Here is a 24147-nt window from a genome sequence, read left to right on the forward strand (position 1 = left end):
TCTCGGGCTCCCTCCTGTGGTCATGAGCGGTACTGTGTGTGTTTGTTCTAGGGCTCCCTCTGGTGGCCTTTAGCGATATTGCTTGTCTTGGCTGGGCTCTGCTGATTCATTTCCTGCTATGCTGGGCCTATTTAATTCACCTGGCCCTTCATTTGTTGCCTGCTGTCGGTGTATTCAGTCCTGTTTCCGAGTTCTCCTGAATATTCCTTGTGACCAGTCTCCTGCTGGAGAAGCTAAGTTTGTTTGCTCATTATTTCCTTAAAAACGTTTCTCAGTATATAATGAGTTCAGTCCAGCTTGCTTTTATGTGATTTTTTGCTTGCTGGTTAGTTCTGGGGTGCAGAGTGCGCCCCTCACATCGTGAGTCGGTGTGGGGGTTCTTGCATTCTCTGCGTGGTTTATTTTTGATAGTTTTTGTACTGACCGCACAGACTCCTATCTATTTTCTGTCTATCTAGTATTAGCGGGCCTCATTTGCTTAACCTGTTTCATTTCTACGTTTGTCTTTTCCCCTTAACTCACCGTTATTATTTGTGGGGGCTATCTATAACTTTGGGGTTATTTCTCTGAGGCAAGTGAGGTCTTTGCTTTCTCTCTAGGGGTAGTCAGTTTCTCAGGCTGTGAACGTGGCGTCTAGGATTTTAGGAACGCTCCACGGCTGCCTTTAGTGTGTGTGGATAGGATCAGGATTGCGGTCAGTATAGCTGCCACATCCCCAGAACTTGTCCTATATTCTGGTCATATGTGTCAGGTCAGTTTTGAGGTCCTACCACCGGACCATAACAGCGGCCTCTGTTCCTCTCAACAGGGAATCCCCATGACCACAACTCTCTGTTTCTTCTTCACAACATTTTTCTTTCTTCATCCAGGAGGACTGAGGGCGTCCAAGGTTGTTCTTTGTGGGCAAAGTCTTATCTTCATGTATTTCTTCGTTGTTCTCCTGTGTGAGAGCCTGGTACTGGTTCCTGAGCAGTATGGCTGCTGACTGCCTCCCGATCCTCCAGCTTCTCTGAGTCACATTATTATTATTATTATTATTAATTATTATGCTTCCATTCCTCTGTTTCTTCAGGTGCACTTCGAATTTCTTCTCTGTCTGTAACATGAAGAGATAATTCTGCTAAGAACTCTTCACCTTTCTTAATGATTTTCAATGTAGGTAACCTCTCTTCTAGATTTTGCAATTTTTCCTCCAACAGGGACACAAGCTCGCATTTCTGGCATGTGAAGTTTGGCTTTTCCACTGGTAAGTCTGTGATAATTTCTATTACCCTGCCCATACTCTCTACAGTGCAGCCCCCCTACATCTGCTCCCTCATTTCTGTCTATCACACTACCCGTCCTCTCCACAGTACGAACCCACTACCTCTCCTCCTTCATTTCTAGAACCCTACCTGTCCTCTGCACAGTGCAGTCCCCCTACATCTGCTCCCTCATTTCAGTCTATCACACTACCCGTCCTCTCCACAGTACGAACCCACTACCTCTCCTCCTTCATTTCTAGAACCCTACCTGTCGTCAACAGTGCGACCCCCCCCCCTACATCTCCTCCCTCATTTCTGTCTATCACACTACCCGTCCTCTCCACAGTACGAACCCACTACCTCTCCTCCTTCATTTCTAGAACCCTACCTGTCGTCAACACAGTGCGGCCCCCCCTACATCTGCTCCCTCATTTTTGTTTATTGACATAACCGCTTGTTACACTCCACAAGAGACTTAACCACTGCACTCATCCGTACCTCCCACTCCCAGCTCCAAGACTTCTCTAGTATTGCGCCAATCCTCTGGAATGTTCTACTCCAAGAAAATCAGGACTAACCACAACTTTTAGCTTTAGGCGCTCCCTAAAAACACATGTGTTTAGAGTGGCCTATCACGTTCCATCAAACTCCACCGCACCCAAAAGCGTCACACATACTGGCTGGTGACAACCTCGTGCAGCCTTTATCTATCCCACACTAACTCAAGATGGTCGGAGCATCATTGTAAATAAGCCCTTATACTTTGTAAACTCGTATGAGCAGAGTCAGCTTTGCTTATAGTATTATCGTTAACGTTGTTACTTATGACATGTATATGAACTGCTGTAAAGCGCTGTGGAATATGTTGGCGTGATATAAAGCTTTATTACAATATTTATTAGATGTTGCCGTGTGGTCACCGCTTTGTCTCCAGCACAAGGTACTACAGAGAGGTTGTTCTCCAGCTCTAATAATGACATCAGATGCAAGGTCATCTATGGAGGAGGTTCTGATGGAGACAATTCCACTATTCCCAGACATTGGTAGACATGCTCCTGTGTGGTCACCACGTTACCTCGAGCACAAGGTACTGCAGAGAGGTTGTTCTCCAGCTCTAATAATGACATCAGATATAAGGTCATCTATGGAGGAGGTTCTGATGGAGACAATTCCTCTATTCCCGGACATTGGTAGACATGCTCCCGTGTGGTCACCACGAGCACAAGGTACTACAGAGAGGTTGTTCTCCAGCCCTAATAATGACATCAGATGTAAGGTCATCTATGGATGAGGTTCTGATGGAGACCATTTTGTCTCAGGACACATTCATACACTGCACAAATGTTATGCAGTACGGTATGTTCTTGTTGAAGACTCCTGGTCCCCAAGTCCTGCATGTTAAGTTGTGTAGTTACTATTTCTTACAGTTATGTTGTATTACAATAAATAGATTTATGTTCTATGTAAATATCCTGATTATTGTATAATAATGTGATGAGAAGAAGGATGTCACTATTGTACTACAGCAATCACTAACATGAGCCATGTATGAGGGAGTTTGGAGGTTTGGCAACTCCCCTCCACCCAATCTTGGCAGATCTCAGGACCACCATCAACACCACTACCCCAATCACGGCAGGTCACATGACAAAATCCCCCAACATGACTGATGGGATTACAAGCAAATCAAAAGTCTCCAAGTTAAAACTAAAATCGAATAAGAATAAAATAGGAGGCAACAACGATAAAGTCATCACAGAGGGTCTCACCGGACACGTGCATCATAGATACATCATAGGGGGTCTCACCGGGCACGTGCAACATACAGAAACATCACAAGGGGTCTCACCAGACACGTGCATCATACATACATACATCATAGGGGGTCTCACCGGGCACGTGCATCATACAGAAACATCCCAGGGGGGTCTCACCGGACATGTGCATCATACAGAAACATCCCAGGGGGTCTCACCGGACATGTGCATCATAGATACATCATAAGGGGTCTCACCGGAAACGTGCATCATAGCTACCTCATAAGGGGTCTCACCGGACACGTGCAACATACAGAAACATCACAGGGGGTCTCACCAGACACGTGCATCATACATACATCATGGGGGTCTCACCGGACACGTGCATCATACAGAAACATCCCAGGGGGGTCTCACCGGACATGTGCATCATACAGAAACATCCCAGGGGGTCTCACCGGACATGTGCATCATAGATACATCATAAGGGGTCTCACCGGAAACGTGCATCATAGCTACCTCATAAGGGGTCTCACCGGACACGTGCATCATACAGAAACATCCCAGGGGGGTCTCACCGGACATGTGCATCATACAGAAAAATCCCAGGGGGTCTCACCGGACATGTGCATCATAGATACATCACAGGGGGTCTCACCGGACACGTGCATCATAGATACATCATAGGGGGTCTCACCGGACACGTGCAATATACAGAAACATCACAGGGGGTCTCACCGGACACGTGCATCATAGATACATCACAGGGGGTCTCACCGGACACGTGCATCATACAGAAACATCACAGGGGGTCTCACCAGACACGTGCATCATAGAAACATCATAAGGGGTCTCACCGGAAACGTGCATCATAGCTACCTCATAGGGTGTCTCACCGGACACATGCAACATACAGAAAAATCCCAGGGGGTCTCACCGGACATGTGCATCATAGATACATCACAGGGGGTCTCACCGGACACGTGCATCATAGATACATCATAGGGGGTCTCACCGGACACGTGCATCATACAGAAACATCCCAGGGGGTCTCACCGGACACATGCATCATAGATACATCACAGGGGGTCTCACCGGACACGTGCATCATAGATACATCATAGGGGGTCTCACCGGACACATGCAACATACAGAAACATCACAGGGGGTCTCACCGGAAACGTGAATCATAGATACATCATAGGGGGTCTCACCGGACACGTGCATCATAGATACATCATAGGGGGTCTCACCGGACACGTGCATCATAGATACATCATAGGGGGTCTCACCGGACACGTGCATCATAGATACATCATAGGGGGTCGCACCGGACACGTGCATCATAGATACATCACAGGGGGTCTCACCGGACACGTGCATCATAGATACATCATAGGGGGTCTCACCGGACACGTGCAATATACAGAAACATCACAGGGGGTCTCACCGGACACGTGCATCATAGATACATCACAGGTGGTCTCACCGGACACGTGCAGCATCATACAGATACATTACAGGGGGTTATTGTGTGGTAACTAATGGTGCAGACATAATGGCCAATTTTGCTCGTCTCCTGGTGCTCAGATCTCAGGGTAAAAGCTGTCAGGATTTGGTGGTTTATAGTTTGGCATCGATCACTGTCCGGCTTCTCGGCCATCTGGAGTTTCAGTACTTTATGATCCTGGAAAGCTTTGACCCCAAGATCAGAGGTGAAGGCCACGTGACCAGACCATCGATGTGACATACATGACCGCGACAGGAGGAATAAAGGACGAACTACAGGAAGTGTAAGAGGCTGGGACTGAACCTGTCCAGTATGTCGTATTCCGCTTCTGTCTTGTAGAGGGCGGACACCCGGGCCTCCATCAGTATATACACACTGCCACTGGACTTATCTGTGAAGACAGAAAACCTCATTACTGGGCTGTGTCCGATGGGCGGGACTCTCCGGCGGCAGGACCCCGGGACTCTCCGGCGGCAGGACCCCGGGACTCTCCGGCGGCAGGACCCCGGGACTCTCCGGCGGCAGGACCCCGGGACTCTCCGGCGGCAGGACCCCGGGACTCTCCGGCGGCAGGACCCCGGGACTCTCCGGCGGCAGGACCCCGGGACTCTCCGGCGGCAGGACCCCGGGACTCTCCGGCGGCAGGACCCCGGGACTCTCCGGCGGCAGGACCCCGGGACTCTCCGGCGGCAGGACCCCGGGACTCTCCGGCGGCAGGACCCCGGGACTCTCCGGCGGCAGGACCCCGGGACTCTCCGGCGGCAGGACCCCGGGACTCTCCGGCGGCAGGACCCCGGGACTCTCCGGCGGCAGGACCCCGGGACTCTCCGGCGGCAGGACCCCGGGACTCTCCGGCGGCAGGACCCCGGGACTCTCCGGCGGCAGGACCCCGGGACTCTCCGGCGGCAGGACCCCGGGACTCTCCGGCGGCAGGACCCCGGGACTCTCCGGCGGCAGGACCCCGGGACTCTCCGGCGGCAGGACCCCGGGACTCTCCGGCGGCAGGACCCCGGGACTCTCCGGCGGCAGGACCCCGGGACTCTCCGGCGGCAGGACCCCGGGACTCTCCGGCGGCAGGACCCCGGGACTCTCCGGCGGCAGGACCCCGGGACTCTCCGGCGGCAGGACCCCGGGACTCTCCGGCGGCAGGACCCCGGGACTCTCCGGCGGCAGGACCCCGGGACTCTCCGGCGGCAGGACCCCGGGACTCTCCGGCGGCAGGACCCCGGGACTCTCCGGCGGCAGGACCCCGGGACTCTCCGGCGGCAGGACCCCGGGACTCTCCGGCGGCAGGACCCCGGGACTCTCCGGCGGCAGGACCCCGGGACTCTCCGGCGGCAGGACCCCGGGACTCTCCGGCGGCAGGACCCCGGGACTCTCCGGCGGCAGGACCCCGGGACTCTCCGGCGGCAGGACCCCGGGACTCTCCGGCGGCAGGACCCCGGGACTCTCCGGCGGCAGGACCCCGGGACTCTCCGGCGGCAGGACCCCGGGACTCTCCGGCGGCAGGACCCCGGGACTCTCCGGCGGCAGGACCCCGGGACTCTCCGGCGGCAGGACCCCGGGACTCTCCGGCGGCAGGACCCCGGGACTCTCCGGCGGCAGGACCCCGGGACTCTCCGGCGGCAGGACCCCGGGACTCTCCGGCGGCAGGACCCCGGGACTCTCCGGCGGCAGGACCCCGGGACTCTCCGGCGGCAGGACCCCGGGACTCTCCGGCGGCAGGACCCCGGGACTCTCCGGCGGCAGGACCCCGGGACTCTCCGGCGGCAGGACCCCGGGACTCTCCGGCGGCAGGACCCCGGGACTCTCCGGCGGCAGGACCCCGGGACTCTCCGGCGGCAGGACCCCGGGACTCTCCGGCGGCAGGACCCCGGGACTCTCCGGCGGCAGGACCCCGGGACTCTCCGGCGGCAGGACCCCGGGACTCTCCGGCGGCAGGACCCCGGGACTCTCCGGCGGCAGGACCCCGGGACTCTCCGGCGGCAGGACCCCGGGACTCTCCGGCGGCAGGACCCCGGGACTCTCCGGCGGCAGGACCCCGGGACTCTCCGGCGGCAGGACCCCGGGACTCTCCGGCGGCAGGACCCCGGGACTCTCCGGCGGCAGGACCCCGGGACTCTCCGGCGGCAGGACCCCGGGACTCTCCGGCGGCAGGACCCCGGGACTCTCCGGCGGCAGGACCCCGGGACTCTCCGGCGGCAGGACCCCGGGACTCTCCGGCGGCAGGACCCCGGGACTCTCCGGCGGCAGGACCCCGGGACTCTCCGGCGGCAGGACCCCGGGACTCTCCGGCGGCAGGACCCCGGGACTCTCCGGCGGCAGGACCCCGGGACTCTCCGGCGGCAGGACCCCGGGACTCTCCGGCGGCAGGACCCCGGGACTCTCCGGCGGCAGGACCCCGGGACTCTCCGGCGGCAGGACCCCGGGACTCTCCGGCGGCAGGACCCCGGGACTCTCCGGCGGCAGGACCCACTCACCTCTAAGCTTCACATACGTCAGCTCTGGGTTAACACACAAAGCCATATTGCTTGGCAGGGTCCATGGGGTGGTGGTCCAGGCCACGAGCGACACACGCAAGTCTTCCAGTAAGGGGAAGGTGACGATAACGGAGGGATCTTGTACATCCTAGGAACAGAGTCAGTGTCATGCAGCAGCAGCCATGATCAATCACCTCACAAGAATACGGAAAATACCTTGTAATTCTGGTGGGACTCGAAGTTGGATAATGGCGTGTTGCAGGCAGTGGAGAAGGGCATCACCTTCACTCCTCGGTACACCAGTCCTTTATCGTACAGCTGCTTGAACACCCACCTGTGCCGAGAGAAGCCATCGGCAAGGCATTTGAGCTCCTGCTGAGTTTCGCATGGTGTTTTTATCTACACATCAGACGTGGAATCAAAATGGCCAAAGCCACGGAGTCAAAATATAAGACCAATGTGCCCGATGAATCTACTGGGGAAACGACTGCAGAAGGCGTGTGATGTGGGAAGAACAGGACCCCAGAAAAATGGGAACAGATCCAGCCCCAACTCGTGTACTGTCTGCAACACTGTACATGTCACACGGAACTGAGGGCAACAGGCGCCCCGCCGGCTGGAAAATGGAGGGGCAAGACAAGAAGACACGCTCACAAGTGTAGGCTCGGCGGAGGATTTAGATACAGACATGGAGCGGCCATATTGCATTACTGGTGTTCCAGCCTCAGTCTGTCAAGATGAGGCTCGTGGCTGTAACATGGGTAAGATAATAAGGGTTAATTCACACAATTGTATCACAACCCTAATGCTCATCAAACCACTGCAGGTTCTGCACTCAGGACACCGGAGTTTTCACCAAGTATCAGGGAAACAAGTGCAGAAAAAGGAAATCTGCAAAAAGAATCATCGTTCTTCCTAGAGATGTGGTCCAGAGAATGGGTCAATCCTGACGTGGAGCCGCCGCAGAGACCCGAGGGGCCGCACCGCGGAGCCGCCGCAGAGACCCGAGGGGCCGCACCGCGGAGCCGCCGCAGAGACCCGAGGGGCCGCACCGCGGAGCCGCCGCAGAGACCCGAGGGGCCGCACCGCGGAGCCGCCGCAGAGACCCGAGGGGCCGCACCGCGGAGCCGCCGCAGAGACCCGAGGGGCCGCACCGCGGAGCCACCGCAGAGACCCGAGGGGCCGCACCGCGGAGCCACCGCAGAGACCCGAGGGGCCGCACCGCGGAGCCACCGCAGAGACCCGAGGGGCCGCACCGCGGAGCCACCGCAGAGACCCGAGGGGCCGCACCGCGGAGCCACCGCAGAGACCGCACCGCGGAGCCACCGCAGAGACCCGAGGGGCCGCACCGCGGAGCCACCGCAGAGACCCGAGGGGCTGCACCGTGAAGTGTCAGATCACATGTAGGAAAGTGGGACAGAAACAAGCCATGGGGTCAGAGTGAGCAGGTGGGTGGTCACTGGGCTACTCCACAAATTGTGCCCCCGAGGCCATTACTGCTCCTCACCTCTTAGGTATTTTATGTCTCAGGAGCTTGTGATTAATCTGGGACTGTCGGACTGCAGTCAGATGGTGGCAGAGCCACAAATGCCGCTATTTCTGCACTAGTCCGCACTAAGACTGAGCAGATTAACATCTCACTGGCCACATTCATCAGAAATAAGATACTGAATTGAAATAGTCTTTACAAAAGTGGATACAAGTCCTGACGCTGCAGAGATTACCGAGTATCATCGACTAGTGCCGGGCCGGAAGGATAGAGCCAACAGAAGAAAAGACCATGGCAGAACACGGGTCCCTGCTGTGCGAGACATGCCCACACATCACTTTGTAATGGAGCCCCACAAATGAGGCCTGAAGACCACCAAGGACCTACCACACAGTCTCCATGAACCAGGGGTACAGGGTCTTGTAGTCGTTCTTGAAGTCGATCCATCGGCCCAGCCTCGTCACACTCACCTGGAGGAAGAAAGGGCCACAAAATGGAGTGTAATGGAGAGTGCTGATCCTTGGGGCAGAACATGCAAGTATCGGGGAGTGCGAAGGCTATACAGGGGCACCAACCAGCCCATACAGTCAGGTATGTCCCAGAGACCCACTACTGTCCCATGTCCCCATAACCACCAGCAAGCAAGCTCCCCCCATCCACTCCAGCAGCTCAGAGAAAGCCCCTCACCCCCATACCTCCCAGCAGGTCATAGTGCGGAGGTTATACAGGAGCAAACCTTCATCTACACCGACCTGTCCATCCAGTCAGTCCCAGTGACCCACTAGTGTCCCTTCCAAATCAGAGTGTGGACCACACCCCCCAGCGGATCAGAGCATGCCCCCCACCCACCTTAGCAGCTCAGAGCAAGCCCCTCACCCCCATACCTCCCAGCATGTCAGAGCATGCTCCCATAACTCCACTGTGCACCAGAGCGTGCCCCCCCATGGATGAGAGCGTGCCCCCTTAATACCTGCCAGCAGGCGGAGGCAAGCCCCCACACCCACTCCAGCAGCTCAGCACAAGTTCTTCACCCCCATACCTCCCAGCAAGTCAGAGCATGCCCCCCATATCCGCCAGCTGATCAAAGAGCGCCCATCCAATACCCGCTGGGGGTGGAGTCAAGCCCCCCCCCCCCCATCTACTCCAGTAGCTAAGAGCAAGCCCCTCACCCCCACACCTCCCAGCAGGTCAGAGAATGCCCCCTCATACCTCCCAGTCCTGCGAGTATCTCATGACTATCCCACGACACTGCTTGTTGTATTCAGCTATCCCCATCTTGGCAACGTCCTCTGGACCTTTGATACCCAGCATCTTGTCAATCTCGTACTCCTGCAGAAGAAGAGACCGGTCGTTACACTGAGGCATCTTCTCCTGCCATGAAAATGTGTCATTCTGCAGCGGTATAGAGGCCCACCCCTGGGGGTACGACATACAACACCTGCTGACGTCACAAACTGCCAGCATCAACGTCACCACCATCACTACAGTCATCACCACTGCCACCATCACCGCAATCGTTACCACTGTCCCCAGTTATCAACAAAGTCATCACCACCACAGTAACTATGCTGCAACTCACCACTGGTAATCCATGACAGTCCCATCCGAACCTTCTCTCCACATGAAAGCCACTCTGGTGAGCAAACCTGGTGACAATGTCCTTAATCGTGCCCGCCAGAATGTGCCCGTAGTGCGGAAGGCCTGTTGCAAAGGGAGGTCCGTCATAGAAAGTGTACCTACACGTGAGACAGCAAGAGGCTGGTGGATATTCTGCACAACGAGGCATCCGTACCAGAGTCAAAAGATAGCAGCTGCCGGATGACCGGGCGCCGGATTACAGAACACAATCCCTGGGACAGGACGTCCCTTTCACGAAGATTCAGAGGCAGCAACTTAGTGAAGATGTAAAGGCAAGTTCTGGATGCAGAACCATCCGCCCCTATGACAGCTGGTCTCACAGATATTTATGGCACATCCCTAGGACATGAATGGAAGGAGCCTGCAGCGCCCCTCACTGGTGAACGAGGTCAGTGATGGGATGTGGTAATAAAGCACCAGTGATTACCAGGGCTGCACATATAAGGAGGTAGAAAATACAGAGAGCAGAGGATCCTCACTGCAGGGTGATGGGGAAGAAGAAAGGAGAGGACCCTCACATCTCACAGTCTGCAGGGTGCTGGGGAAGAAAAGAGGAAAGGACCCGCACGTCTCACAGTCAGCAGGGTGCTGGGGAAGAAAAGAGGAAAGGACTCTCACGTCTCACAGTCAGCAGGGTGCTGGGGAAGGAGACAGGAAAACGACCCTCACGTCTCAGTCTGCAGGGTGATGGGGAAGAAAAGAGGAAAGAACCCTCACGTCTCACAGTCAGCAGGGTGCTGGGGAAGAAAAGAGGAAAGGACTCTCACGTCTCACAGTCAGCAGGGTGCTGGGGAAGGAGACAGGAAAACGACCCTCACGTCTCAGTCTGCAGGGTGATGGGGAAGAAAAGAAGAAACGACCCTCAAGTCTCACAGTCAGCAGTGTGATGGGGAAGAAGAAAGGAAATGACCCTCATCTCAGTCAGCAGGGTGCAGGGGAAGAGGACAGGAAAACGACCCTCACGTCTCAGTCTGCAGGGTGCTGGGGAAGGAGAGAGGAACCTCACGTCTCAGTCTGCAGGGTGATGGGGAAGGAGAGAGGAACCTCACGTCTCAGTCTGCAGGGTGATGGGGAAGGAGAGAGGAACCTCACGTCTCAGTCTGCAGGGTGATGGGGAAGGAGAGAGGAACCTCACGTCTCAGTCTGCAGGGTGATGGGGAAGGAGAGAGGAACCTCACATCTCAGTCTGCAGGGTGATGGGATAGAGACAGGAGAGGGCCCGCACGTCTCAGTCTGCAGGGTGATGGGGAAGAAGAGAGGAACCTCACGTCTCAGTCTGCAGGGTGATGGGGAAGAAGAGAGGAACCTCACGTCTCAGTCTGCAGGGTGATGGGATAGAGCCCTCACGTCTGTCTGCAGGGTGATGGGGAAGAAGAGAGGAACCTCACATCTCAGTCTGCAGGGTGCTGGGGAAGGAGACAGGAGATGGCCCTCACGTGTCACAGTCTGATGGTTGATGGGTAAGGAGAGGGGCCCGTCACATCTGAGTCTGCAGAGTGATGGGGAGTGAGACAGGATGGGTATCAGACATCTCTGGCGTACCCCTATAGCTATGCCATCTTGTCAGAAAACCTAACCTTAAACCTATCGCATGAATTTGGTGTCGCGTCCTCTGTCCTACAGGAGTCACAACATATCTGCACAACATTTCTAGGTATTTTGTGGTAGAAACACTGATTAATAAGGAGAAGAATATCTCCTCCAAGGGAATGTGTCAGTGATTGTTCTCTGGAGCAGGCGATAGGAAGCCGAACAACATGACAGCTGCAATTTGACATCTTATTACAGAGAAATCGTATATATAAAGGAGCTATGGGCGGGGCATAGCTCTCCCCGAGACTCCACCTCCATAAATCATTATAAATGGAGGAGTTATCAGTGTGATGGCTGCTCTCTAATGACAATAGCAGGGGTGGATGTCAGCAGCTGCAGCTCTCATAGCTCTGCTTATTGTGCGGGCTCCGGTGAGGTATCACACACAGCTCTGCAGTGAGATCAGAGCGGCCGTCACACTGGCAACTCCTCCTCCATTCACAATAAGCTCTGGAGGTGGAGTCTCAGATCCTTGCCACGCCCACAGATCCAAACCGCTCATTTACATATAAAATAAACACAGATTTCTCTGGAATAAGACGTCAGATCACAGCCATCAAGAGGTCATGCTATTCAGCTTCCCATCACCAGCGGCCATATAGACGGCTCAGGAGGACGATCTAATGCGCAACTGATGAGAATACCATTTCCTGTCACACCACAAACTCCGCTTTCCCTGATTTCTTTCTGGATTTCTCACCTGGAAACTTGATTCCAGCTCACCCAGTTGCTCTATGCTCATCCACCTGGAAAAGGAAAATCCAGTCCTGTTGAGCCGGACTCCAGTTTTTTCTATTATCCTTGATTTCTCACCTGGGCTTATTCTTTGATTGCTTGAGACATTGCTGGAAACAGTCTAAGTCCATCCAGAGCTTCAGGATCCGCTCCTCCTCCACGGGGAAGCTGATAGTCTCCGGCACCGGCTCAGCCATGATGTGCGCTGCACACAAAGATTAGGGGGACAGTCTGACTATTCACACCATGGAGTCGTAGGGTTACTCCTGTGATTTCAGCAGGACCGTATTACACAAAATGTAACTGCACCCGGGCTATGGCGGCTAAGAAGAGGATTCGGCGGCCATGCAAGAATTGCAGTATTAATATAGGCCCATTACATAACTGCAGCTCCGGACAGAACGGACTCCAGTAACCACAGGGCCCAAATCATGAGAAGTCACAGAACACCCCAAACTTCTGTCCAGGAAAGAGGAGCCCAACACCTGCATCCACGAGGGAGACGACCTGTGCAACGACCAACGGAGCAGGAACGGGGAGGAACCATGGGCCCAGCACGGTAAAATACGTCAGACAGGGGCCATAAGGAATAAATTAATACATACATACCATACATACATACTGCATCCACGAGGGAGACGACCTGTGCACCGACCAACGGAGCAGGAACGGGGAGGAACCATGGGCCCAGCACGGTAAAATACGTCAGACAGGGGCCATAAGGAATGAATTAATACATACATACATACATACATACTGCATCCACGAGGGAGACGACCTGTGCACCAGCCAACGGAGCAGGAACGGGGAGGAACCATGGGCACAGCAATATACGTCAGACAGGGGCCATAAGGTGTGTATGTATATATATATATATATATATATATATATATATATATATATATATATACACATATACATACACACACACTCACCGGCCACTTTATTAGGTACACCATGCTAGTAACGGGTTGGACCCCCTTTTGCCTTCAGAACTGCCTCAATTCTTCGTGGCATAGATTCAACAAGGTGCTGGAAGCATTCCTCAGATTTTGGTCCATATTGACATGATGGCATCACACAGTTGCCGCAGATTTGTCGGCTGCACATCCCAAAGATGCTCCATACAAGGCAGGATGGATCCATGCTTTCATGTTGTTTACGCCAAATTCTGACCCTACCATCCGAATGTCGCAGAAATCGAGACTCATCAGACCAAGCAACGTTTTTCCAATCTTCTACTGTCCAATTTCGATGAGCTTGTACAAATTGTAGCCTCAGTTTCCTGTTCTTAGCTGAAAGGAGTGGTACCCGGTGTGGTCTTCTGCTGCTGTAGCCCATCTGCCTCAAAGTTCGACGCACTGTGCGTTCAGAGATGCTCTTAGGCCTACCTTGGTTGTAACGGGTGGCGATTTGAGTCACTGTTGCCTTTCTATCAGCTCGAACCAGTCTGCCCATTCTCCTCTGACCTCTGGCATCAACAAGGCATTTCCGCCCACAGAACTGCCGCTCACTGGATTTTTTTTCTTTTTCGGACCATTCTCTGTAAACCCTAGAGATGGTTGTGCGTGAAAATCCCAGTAGATCAGCAGTTTCTGAAATACTCAGACCAGCCCTTCTGGCACCAACAACCATGCCACGTTCAAAGGCACTCAAATCAACTTTCTCCCCCATACTGATGCTCGGTTTGAACTGCAGGAGATTGTCTTGACCATGTCTACATGCCTAAATGCACTGAGTTGCCGCCATGTGATTGGCTGATTAGAAATTAAGTGTTAACAAGAAGTTGGACAGGTGTACCTAATAAAGTGGCCGGTGAGTGTGTGTATATATATATATATATATATATATATATATATATATATATATATATATATATATATATATATATATATATATATACTAGCTGTACTACCCGGCTTCGCCCGGGTTAATGACTGCTGTTAGCAAAATAGAATGTGTTAACAAAAATTTATTCTGCACACAAAAACCACAAAACAAATAGATAGAAATGTAATTATTAAAAGGCAAAAACTAAGCTAATAGAAGAATTTCACAACATATATTAGCTTTGTTATACTGAGAATGTCTTTGTTGCCTATATTAACCAATCAGAGCTCAGGTTAATTAACTGTAGCAAAATAGAAGCTGAGCTGTGATTGGTTGCTATTGGCAGCCTGATAAATCCCCAGCCAACAGGAAGCCCTCCCCCCTGGCAGTATATATTAGCTCACACATACACATAATAGACAGGCCATGTGACTGACAGCTGCCGTATTTCCTATATGGTACATTTGTTGCTCTTGTAGTTTGTCTGCTTATTAATCAGATTTTTATTTTTGAAGGACAATACCAGACTTGTGTGTGTTTTAGGGTGAGTTTCATGTGTCAAGTTGTGTGTGTTGAGTTGCGTGTGGCGACATGCATGTAGCGACTTTTGTGAGATGAGTTTTGTGTGGTGACATGCGTGTAGCAACATTTTGTGTGTCGAGTTGCATGTGACAGGTTAGTGTAGCAAGTTGTGTGCAGCAAGATTTGTGCATGGCGAGTTTTGCGCGTGGCGAGTTTTATGTGTGGTGCGTTTTGAGTATGTGCAAGTTTTATGTGAGGCAACTTTTGCATGTGGTGCAACTTTTGTACATGTGGCAATTTTTCTGTGTGTGCAAGTTTTGCATGAGGTGAGTTTTCCATGAGGTGAGTTTTGCACGTGTGGCGAGTTTTGCGTGAGCCTAGTTTTGCATATGGCGAGTTTTGCATGTAGCGAGTTTTGCGCGTTGCGAGTTTTGAGTGGTGACTTTTGTGTTTCGACTTTTATGTGGCGAGGTTGGTGTGTGTGTGGTGAAATGTGTGTTGAGGGTGGTATATGTGTTCAAGCACGTGGTAGTGTGTGGCGCATTTTGTGTTTGTGTTCACATCCCAGTGTGTGGTGAGTATCCCATGTCGGGGCCCCACCTTAGCAACTGTACGGTATATACTCTTTGTCGCCATCGCTCTCATTCTTTAAGTCCTCATTGTTCACATCTGGCAGCTGTCAATTTTCCTCCAACACTTTTCCCTTCACTTTTTCCCCATTATGTAGATAGGGGCAAAATTGTTTGGTGAATTGGAATGCGCGGGGTTAAAATTTCACCTCACAACATAGCCTATGACGCTCTCGGGGTCCAGACGTGTGACTGTGCAAAATTTTGTGGCTGTAGCTGCGACGGTGCAGATGCCAATCCCGGACATACACACATACATACATACACACATTCAGCTTTATATATTAGATATACCTGTATGTAATCTCCTGTATATAGTATATACCTGTGTGTCATCTCACCTATATATAGTATATATCTGTGTGTCATCTCCTTCTGTATATAGTATATACCTGTATGTCATCTCCTCCTATACATAGCATATACCTGTATGTCATCTCCTCCTGTATATACTATATACCTGTAGGTAATCTGCTCCTGTATATAGTATATACCTGTGTGTCATCTCCTCCTGTATATAGTATATACCTGTATGTCATCTCCTCCTGTATGTAGTATGTACCTGTATGTCATCTCCTCCTCTATATAGTATATACCTGTGTGTCATCTCTCCTGTATATAGTATATATCTGTGTGTCATCTCCTCCTGTATATAGCATATACCTGTGTGTCATCTCCCCTGTAAATAGTATATACCTGTGTGTCATCTCCTCCTGTATATAGTATATAACTGTATGTCATCTCCTCCTGTATTAGCCCTCGTTCACACGTTATTTGGTCAGTATTTTTACCTCAGTATTTGTAAGCTAAAATGGCAGCCTGATAAATCCCCAGCCAACAGTAAGCCCTCCCCCTGGCAGTATATATTAGCTCACACATACACATAATAGACTGGTCATGTGACTGACAGCTGCCGGATTCCTATATGGTACATTTGTTGCTCTTGTAGTTTGTCTGCTTATTAATCAGATTTTTATTTTTGAAGGATAATACCAGACTTGTGTGTGTTTTAGGGCGAGTTTCGTGTGTCAAGTTGTGTGTGTTGAGTTGCGTGTGGCGACATGCATGTAGGGACTTTTGTGAGATGAGTTTTGTGTGGCGACATGTGTGTAGCAACTTTTTGTGTGTCGAGTTGCATGTGACAGGTTAGTGTAGCAAGTTGTGTGCAGCAAGTTTTGCGCATGGCGAGTTTTGCGCGTGGCGAGTTTTATGTGTGGTGCCTTTTGAGTATGTGCAAGTTTTGTGTGAGGCAACTTTTGCATGTGTTGCAACTTTTGTGTATGTGGCAATTTTTCTGCGTGTGCCAATTTTTCTGCGTGTGCAAGTTTTGCGTGTGGCGAGTTTTCCATGAGGTGAGTTTTGCACGTGTGGCGAATTTTGCATGTGGAGATTTTTGCGCGTGGCGAGTTTTGAGCGGCGACTTTTGTGTTTCTACTTTTATGTGGTGAGGTTGGTGTATGTGTGGTGAAATGTGCGCTGAGGGTGGTATATGTGTTCGAGCACGTGGTAGTGTGTGGCGCATTTTGTGTGTGTGTTCATATCCCCGTGGTGGTGTGGTGATTATCCCATGTCGGGGCCCCACCTTAGCAACTGTACAGTATATACTCTTTGGCGCCATCACTCTCATTCTTTAAGTCCCCCTTGTTCACATCTGGCAGCTGTTAATTTGCCTCCAACACTTTTCCTTTCATATTTTCCCCATTATGTAGATAGGGGCAAAAATGTTTGGTGAATTGGAAAGCGCGGGGTTAAAATTTCACCTCACAACATAGCCTATGACGCTCTCGGGGTCCAGACGTGTGACTGTGCAAATTTTTGTGCCTGTAGCTGCGACGGTTCAGATGCCAATCCCGGACATACATACATACATACATACATACATACATACACACACACACACATTCAGCTTTATATATTAGATATATATATATATATATATATATATATATATATATATATATATATATATATATATATATATATATATATATATATATATATATATATATATACACACACACACAGGTCCTTCTCAAAAAATTAGCATATAGTGTTAAATTTCATTATTTACCATAATGTAATGATTACAATTAAACTTTCATATACTATAGATTCATTATCCACCAACTGAAATTTGTCAGGTCTTTTATTGTTTTAATACTGATGATTTTGGCATACAACTCCTGATAACCCAAAAAACCTGTCTCAATAAATTAGCATATTTCACCCGACCAATCAAATAAAAGTGTTTTTTAATACCAAACGAAAAAACCATCAAATAATAATGTTCAGTTATGCACTCAATACTTGGTCGGGAATCCTTTGGCAGAAATGACTGCTTCAATGCGGCGTGGCATGGAGGCAATCAGCCTGTGACACTGCTGAGATGTTATGGAGGCCCAGGATGCTTCAATAGCGGCCTTAAGCTCATCCAGAGTGTTGGGTCTTGCGTCTCTCAACTTTCTCTTCACAATATCCCACAGATTCTCTATGGGGTTCAGGTCAGGGGAGTTGGCAGGCCAATTGAGCACAGTAATACCATGGCCAGTAAATCATTTACCAGTGGTTTTGGCACTGTGAGCAGGTGCCAGGTCGTGCTGAAAAATGAAATCTTCATCTCCATAAAGCATTTCAGCCGATGGAAGCATGAAGTGCTCCAAAATCTCCTGATAGCTAGCTGCATTGACCCTGCCCTTGATGAAACACAGTGGACCAACACCAGCAGCTGACATGGCACCCCACACCATCACTGACTGTGGGTACTTGACACTGGACTTCAGGCATTTTGGCATTTCCTTCTCCCCAGTCTTCCTCCAGACTCTGGCACCTTGATTTCCGAATGACATGCAAAATTTGCTTTCATCAGAAAAAAGTACTTGGGACCACTTAGCAACAGTCCAGTGCTGCTTCTCTGTAGCCCAGGTCAGGCGCTTCTGCCGCTGTTTATGGTTCAAAAGTGGCTTTACCTGGGGAATGCGGCACCTGTAGCCCATTTCCTGCACACGCCTGTGCACGGTGGCTCTGGATGTTTCCACACCAGACTCAGTCCACTGCTTCCTCAGGTTCCCCAAGGTCTGGAATCGGTCCTTCTCCACAATCTTCCTCAGGATCCGGTCACCTCTTCTCGTTGTACAGCGTTTTCTGCCACATTGTTTCCTTCCAACAGACTTACCACTGAGGTGCCTTGATACAGCACTCTGGGAACAGCCTATTTGTTGAGAAATTTCTTTCTGGGTCTTACCCTCTTGCTTGAGGGTGTCAATGATGGCCTTCTTGACATCTGTCAGGTCGCTAGTCTTACCCATGATGGGGGTTTTGAGTAATGAACCAGGCAGGGAGTTTTTAAAAGCCTCAGGTATCTTTTGCATGTGTTTAGAGTTAATTAGTTGATTCAGAAGATTAGGGTAATAGGTCATTTAGAGAACCTTTTCTTGATATGCTAATTTATTGAGACAGGTTTTTTGGGTTATCAGGAGTTGTATGCCAAAATCATCAGTATTAAAACAATAAAAGACCTGACAAATTTCAGTTGGTGGATAATGAATCTATAATATATGAAAGTTTAATTGTAATCATTACATTATGGTAAATAATGAAATTTAACGCTATATGCTAATTTTTTGAGAAGGACCTATATATATATATATTGGACTATATACACTGCTCAAAAAAAATAAAGGGAACACAAACAGAATATGACTCCAAGGGAATCAAACTTGTGTGAAATCAAACTGTCCACTTAGGAAGCAACACTGATTGACAATTAATGTCACATGCTGTTGTGCAAATGGAACAGACAACAGATGGAAATTATTGGCAATTATCAAGACCCCCTCAATAAAGGAGCGGTCCTGCAGGTGGGGACCACAGACCACATCTCGTAATGGTGACCACTCTGCTCATTCTTATCGACCTTTCTGCAGCTTTCGACGCTGTTGACCACCGTCTCCTACTCTCTACGCTCCAGTCACTAGGCATTAACCCCTTTCTGCCAGCTGACTGAATAGTACGTCAGCTGGCAGATCCCCTTCTTTGAGGTGGGCTCTGGCGGTGAGCCCACCTCAAAGCCGCAACATGTCAGCTGTTTTGTACAGCTTACATGTGCGCGCAATCAGCGAGAGCGGAATCGCGATCCGCCCGCGCCCATTAACTAGTTAAATGCCGCCGTCAAGCGCTGACAGCAGCATTTAACTAGCGCTCCCGGCCGGAAGTACTAGGACAGCTGACCCCCCCGTCACATGATCGGGGGTCATCGGTGCATTGCCATAACAACCAGAGGTCTCCTCGAGACCTCTATGGTTGTTGTTGGCCAATTGCTTTGAGCGCCACCCTGTGGTCGGCGCTCAAAGCACACCTGGATTTCTGCTACATAGAGGTGATCTGTACTTCACCTCTATGTAGCAGAGCTGATCGAGTTGCGCATGCTTCTAGCCTCCTATGGAGGCTATTGAAGCATGTCAAAATAAAAAATTAAAAAAAAAAAAAAAAGGGTTTAAAAATATAAAAAAAAAAAATATATAAAAATTCAAATCACCCCCCTTTCGCCCCAATCAAAATAAAACAATTACAAAAAAAAAACAAACAAAAAAAAACCTTACACATATTTGGTATCGCCGCGTTCAGAATCGCCCGATCTATCAATAAAAACAAAGCATTAACCTGACCGCTAAATGGCGTAGCGAGAAAAAAAAAAAAATCAAAACGCCAAAATTACGTTTTTTTTGGTCGCCGCGACATTGCATTAAAATGCAATAACGGGCGATCAAAAGAACGTATCTACACCAAAATGGTATCATTAAAAACGCCAGCTCGGCACGCAAAAAATAAGCCCTCACCTGACCCCAGATCACGAAAATTTGGAGACAGTACGGGTATCGGAAAATCGCGCAATTTTTTATTATTTTTTTTTAGCAAAGTTTGGCATTTTTTTCACCACTTAGATAAAAAATAACCTAGACATGTTAGGTGTCTATGAACTCGTAATGACCTGGAGAATCATAATGGCAGGTTAGTTTTAGCATTTGGTGAACTTAGCAAAAAAGCCAAACAAAAAACAAGTGTGAGATTGCACTTTTTTTGCAATTTCATCACACTTGGAATTTTTTTCCCGTTTTCTGTTACACGGCATGGTAAAACCAATGGTACCGTTCAAAAGTACAACTCGTCCCGCAAAAAATAAGCCCTCACATGGCCATATTGACGGAAAAATAAAAAAGTAATGGCTCTGGGAAGGAGGGGAGCGAAAAACGAAAACAGCTCTGGGGGTGAAGGGGTTAAACGGAACCTGTCACCCCGTTTTTTCAGTATGAGATAAAAATACCATTAAATAGGGCCTGAGCTGTGCTTTACAATAGTGTATTTTTTGTCTCCTGATTCCCCACCTATGCTGCCGAAATACCTTACAAAAGTCGCCGTTTTCAAAAAACACACTATTGTAAAGCACAGCTCAGGCCCTATTTAACGGTATTTTTATCTCATACTGAAAAAACGGGGAGACAGGTTCCCTTTAAGGACACTGCTCTCTCCTGGTCCTCCTCCTATCTTTCTGACCGCTCTTTCACTGTTCTGTTCTCCGGCTCCACTTCATCTCCTCTTCTTCTCATTGTTGGGGTACCCCAGGGCTCAGTCCTTGGCCCCTTCTCTTCTCCCTCTACACGGCCCCAATTGGACAGACCATCAGCAGATTTGGCTTTCAGTACCATCTTTATGCTGATGACACACAACGTTACACATCATCCCCTGACCTTACCCCTGCTGTACTACAGAATGCCACCGACTCTGCAGTCTCCAACATCATGTCCGCTCTCTATCTGAAACTCAACCTCTCCAAAACTGAACAACTTCTGCTCCCGCCTTCTACTAACCTCCCTAAATCTGACATTTCCCTCTCCGTAGGTGGCACCATAATAACACCCAGACAGCGTGCCTGCTGCCGGGGTGTTATGTTTGACTCCGATCTCTCCTTCACCTCCCACATACAATCTCTTGCCCGCTCGTGCCGCTTACACCTAAAGAACATCTCTAGAATCCGCCCTTTTCTCACCATGGAAACAAGACCCTCACTGTTGCCCTGATCCACTCCCGCCTGGACTACTGTAACGCTCAGCTAATTGGCCTCCCCCTCACTCGACTTTCCCCTCTCCAGTCTATCCTTAATGCGGCAGCCAGGGTCGTCCATCTGGCTAATCGTTACTCGGACGTGTCAGCTCTTCGCCAGTCGTTACACTGGCTGCCCATTCATTACAGGATACAATTCAAAGTACTTGTTCTCACCCACAAAGCTCTCCACAGTGCGGCACCCCCTTACATCTCCTCCCTCATTTCTGTCTATCGGCCTAGCCGACCAATGCGCTCTGCAAACGACTAACCTCTGCACTAATCCGTACCTCCCACTCCCGACTCCAAGACTTCTCCCGTGCAGCGCCAATCCTCTGGAATGCTCTACCCCAAGATATTAGGACCAGCCACAAATTACATAGTTTTTGGCGCTCGCTCAAAACACATTTGTTCAGAGCGGCCTATTACGTTCCTTAATCAAAGTTATTTTATGAGTGCGTGTGTAGCCCATTCGCTACTTCCATCTACCCCCCACTCCCTGAAGATGGCTGGACCATCATTGTAAATACATCATTGTAAATAACAGGGCTGTGGAGTCGGTAAGCCACAGTTGCGACTCAGACTCCTGGATTTTATCCGACTGACTCCTTCATAAATGGCCAATTCGTAACAATAAATTTACTGTTGTAAAATATTAACATTGTGCTTATTCAGTTTCTCACCATCATATAAGTAATCAGACCACTTAGAGCAAAAACTATATTTATTAGAATACAATTAGAATATAGCAAATAACTTTTATAAACTTTTCTAAACTCTTGTAAGTAAATATGTACCGTATATACTCGAGTATAAGCCGAGATTTTCAGCCCAAATTTTTGGGCTGAAAGTGCCCCTCTCGGCTTATACTCGAGTCATGATCGGCGGTGGGGTCGGCAGGTGAGGGGACTGTCGCATACTCACCTAGTCCCGGCGCTCCCCCTGCCCGTCCCACGGTTTTCAGTGCTGCAGCTCTTCCCTTGTTCAGCGGTCACGTGGGACCGCTCATTAAAGTTATGAATATGGACTCCACTCCCATAGGGGTGGAGCCGCATATTCATTTCTCTAATGAGCGGTAACGGTGACCGCTGACAGAGGAAGAGGCTGCGGCACCCGGAGACCAGCTGTCCGGGATAAGGAGCCAGGAGCAGGTAAGTATGTCATAATTACCTGTCCGCGTTCCACACGCCGGGCACCGCTCCGTCTTCCCGTCCTCTTGCTCTGACTGTTCAGGTCAGAGGGCGTGATGACGTACTAGTGTGCGCACCGCCCTCTGCCTGAACAGTCAGTGCGGGGAGACGCCGAGACGGGACGCTGAGGAGCTGCGGGCAGCAAGAGAGGCGAGTATGTCATATTTTTTTTTTTAATTGCAGTAGCATTATATATTGCACAGCTTTATGTGGAGTATCTATGGGGCAACGGTGCAGAGCATTCTATATGGCACAGCTTTGTGGAGCATCTATGGGGCAATAATGAACTATGGGGCAATAATGAACGGTGCAGAGCATTATATATGGCACAGCTTTATGTGGAGCATCTATGGGGCAATAATGACCGATGCAGAGCTTTATATGTGCACAGCTTTATGTGGAGCATCTATGGGGCCATAATGAACGGTATGGAGCATCTATTTTTATTTTTGAAATTCACCGGTAGCTGCTGCATTTTCCACCCTAGGCTTATACTCGAGTCAATAAGTTTTCCCAGTTTTTTGTGGCAAAATTGGGGGGGGGGGGGGGGTCGGCTTATACTCAAGTCGGCTTATACTCGAGTATATACGGTAATAAACACTTATGCAGTTAAGAAGAAATCTATAAATTCGTCCGCAGAAAAAGTATTGCCTCTGTCAGATCCTCCTTCATGGATGCCCTCAAATCTGATCTAATTATTTTGAGAGCAGAGAACAACCTCTCTACACCAACTTGGGTTGTGGCAAAGCAGTAACCACTCGGGCAACATCTCTGACAATGTCAGGATACAGAGGAATCGCTTGTTGCACTGTTATTTTTGATGAACGGTCAAATTTCTCAATTTCTTTTAGTGCACATGAAAAATTCTGCTGAAATGTACTGGCTGTGTTCTTTGAAGGGGATGACTCTTCTTCGCTTTGCACGGTCCTTGTGATCCAAATATTTTTTTAAATTAAATTCTTCATCAGTTGATGAGGGTGAAGATGTGGCAGGACGACCAAATTATTCTTGTTCCTCCTGACTGTTCTGCAACCCTTTCATCCTTACTGCTATTTCAAACAGAGCTTCTTTTCCTTTAGTTAGCTGTTGATCATCTAGAAGAATCCGATGCATTGGGTCTACATAAACAGCTGCCAAAAGAATGTTATTTTGTAATAGTAGCTCCTCTCTCCGTTTCATTGATGTAGCAATGCCACTTGCAATTAACCCTCCTCTTTGGGACAGGCGAAACATCAGGTTCTTCCACTCCTTTAAGAAAATACCTGGAGTTAAATCCTCCGCTTGTAATTTTTTAGTCACTGTAAATGGGTGCTCTAGCAATTTTTCCAGCTCCGTCACCTGATTCCACTGACTTTCATTTAGCGTCAGGTGAGGGTTAGCCATGTCTACAAGAAAGGTTTTCAGTTCAACCAAGCGCTAAATCATTAAGTACTG

At 50.0% G+C, this 24147-nt stretch overlaps 1 protein-coding gene and 1 non-coding gene across 2 annotated transcripts in view; both read right to left on the minus strand.

Annotated features, from left to right (window-relative positions):
* Positions 1–24147, minus strand: part of IARS1 (isoleucyl-tRNA synthetase 1) — a 110054-nt gene that overhangs the window by 66391 nt on the left and 19516 nt on the right. Inside the window, exons 2-8 of the mRNA XM_077277296.1 lie at positions 12525–12651; positions 10060–10216; positions 9690–9809; positions 8868–8950; positions 7208–7325; positions 6992–7139; positions 4815–4902 (exon numbers count right to left, since the gene is read on the minus strand). Of these exons, the coding sequence (XP_077133411.1) occupies positions 4815–4902; positions 6992–7139; positions 7208–7325; positions 8868–8950; positions 9690–9809; positions 10060–10216; positions 12525–12643 (833 nt within the window). The 5' untranslated portion in view covers positions 12644–12651. The remainder of the gene's footprint in view (positions 1–4814; positions 4903–6991; positions 7140–7207; positions 7326–8867; positions 8951–9689; positions 9810–10059; positions 10217–12524; positions 12652–24147) is intronic.
* Positions 12742–12870, minus strand: LOC143788949 (small nucleolar RNA SNORA84). The gene has a single exon (XR_013218766.1). It is a non-coding gene; the product is annotated as a small nucleolar RNA SNORA84 (small nucleolar RNA).

This window comes from Ranitomeya variabilis, chromosome 8 (genome assembly GCF_051348905.1).
Source record: "Ranitomeya variabilis isolate aRanVar5 chromosome 8, aRanVar5.hap1, whole genome shotgun sequence".
NCBI classification, from domain to species: Eukaryota; Metazoa; Chordata; class Amphibia; order Anura; family Dendrobatidae; genus Ranitomeya; species Ranitomeya variabilis.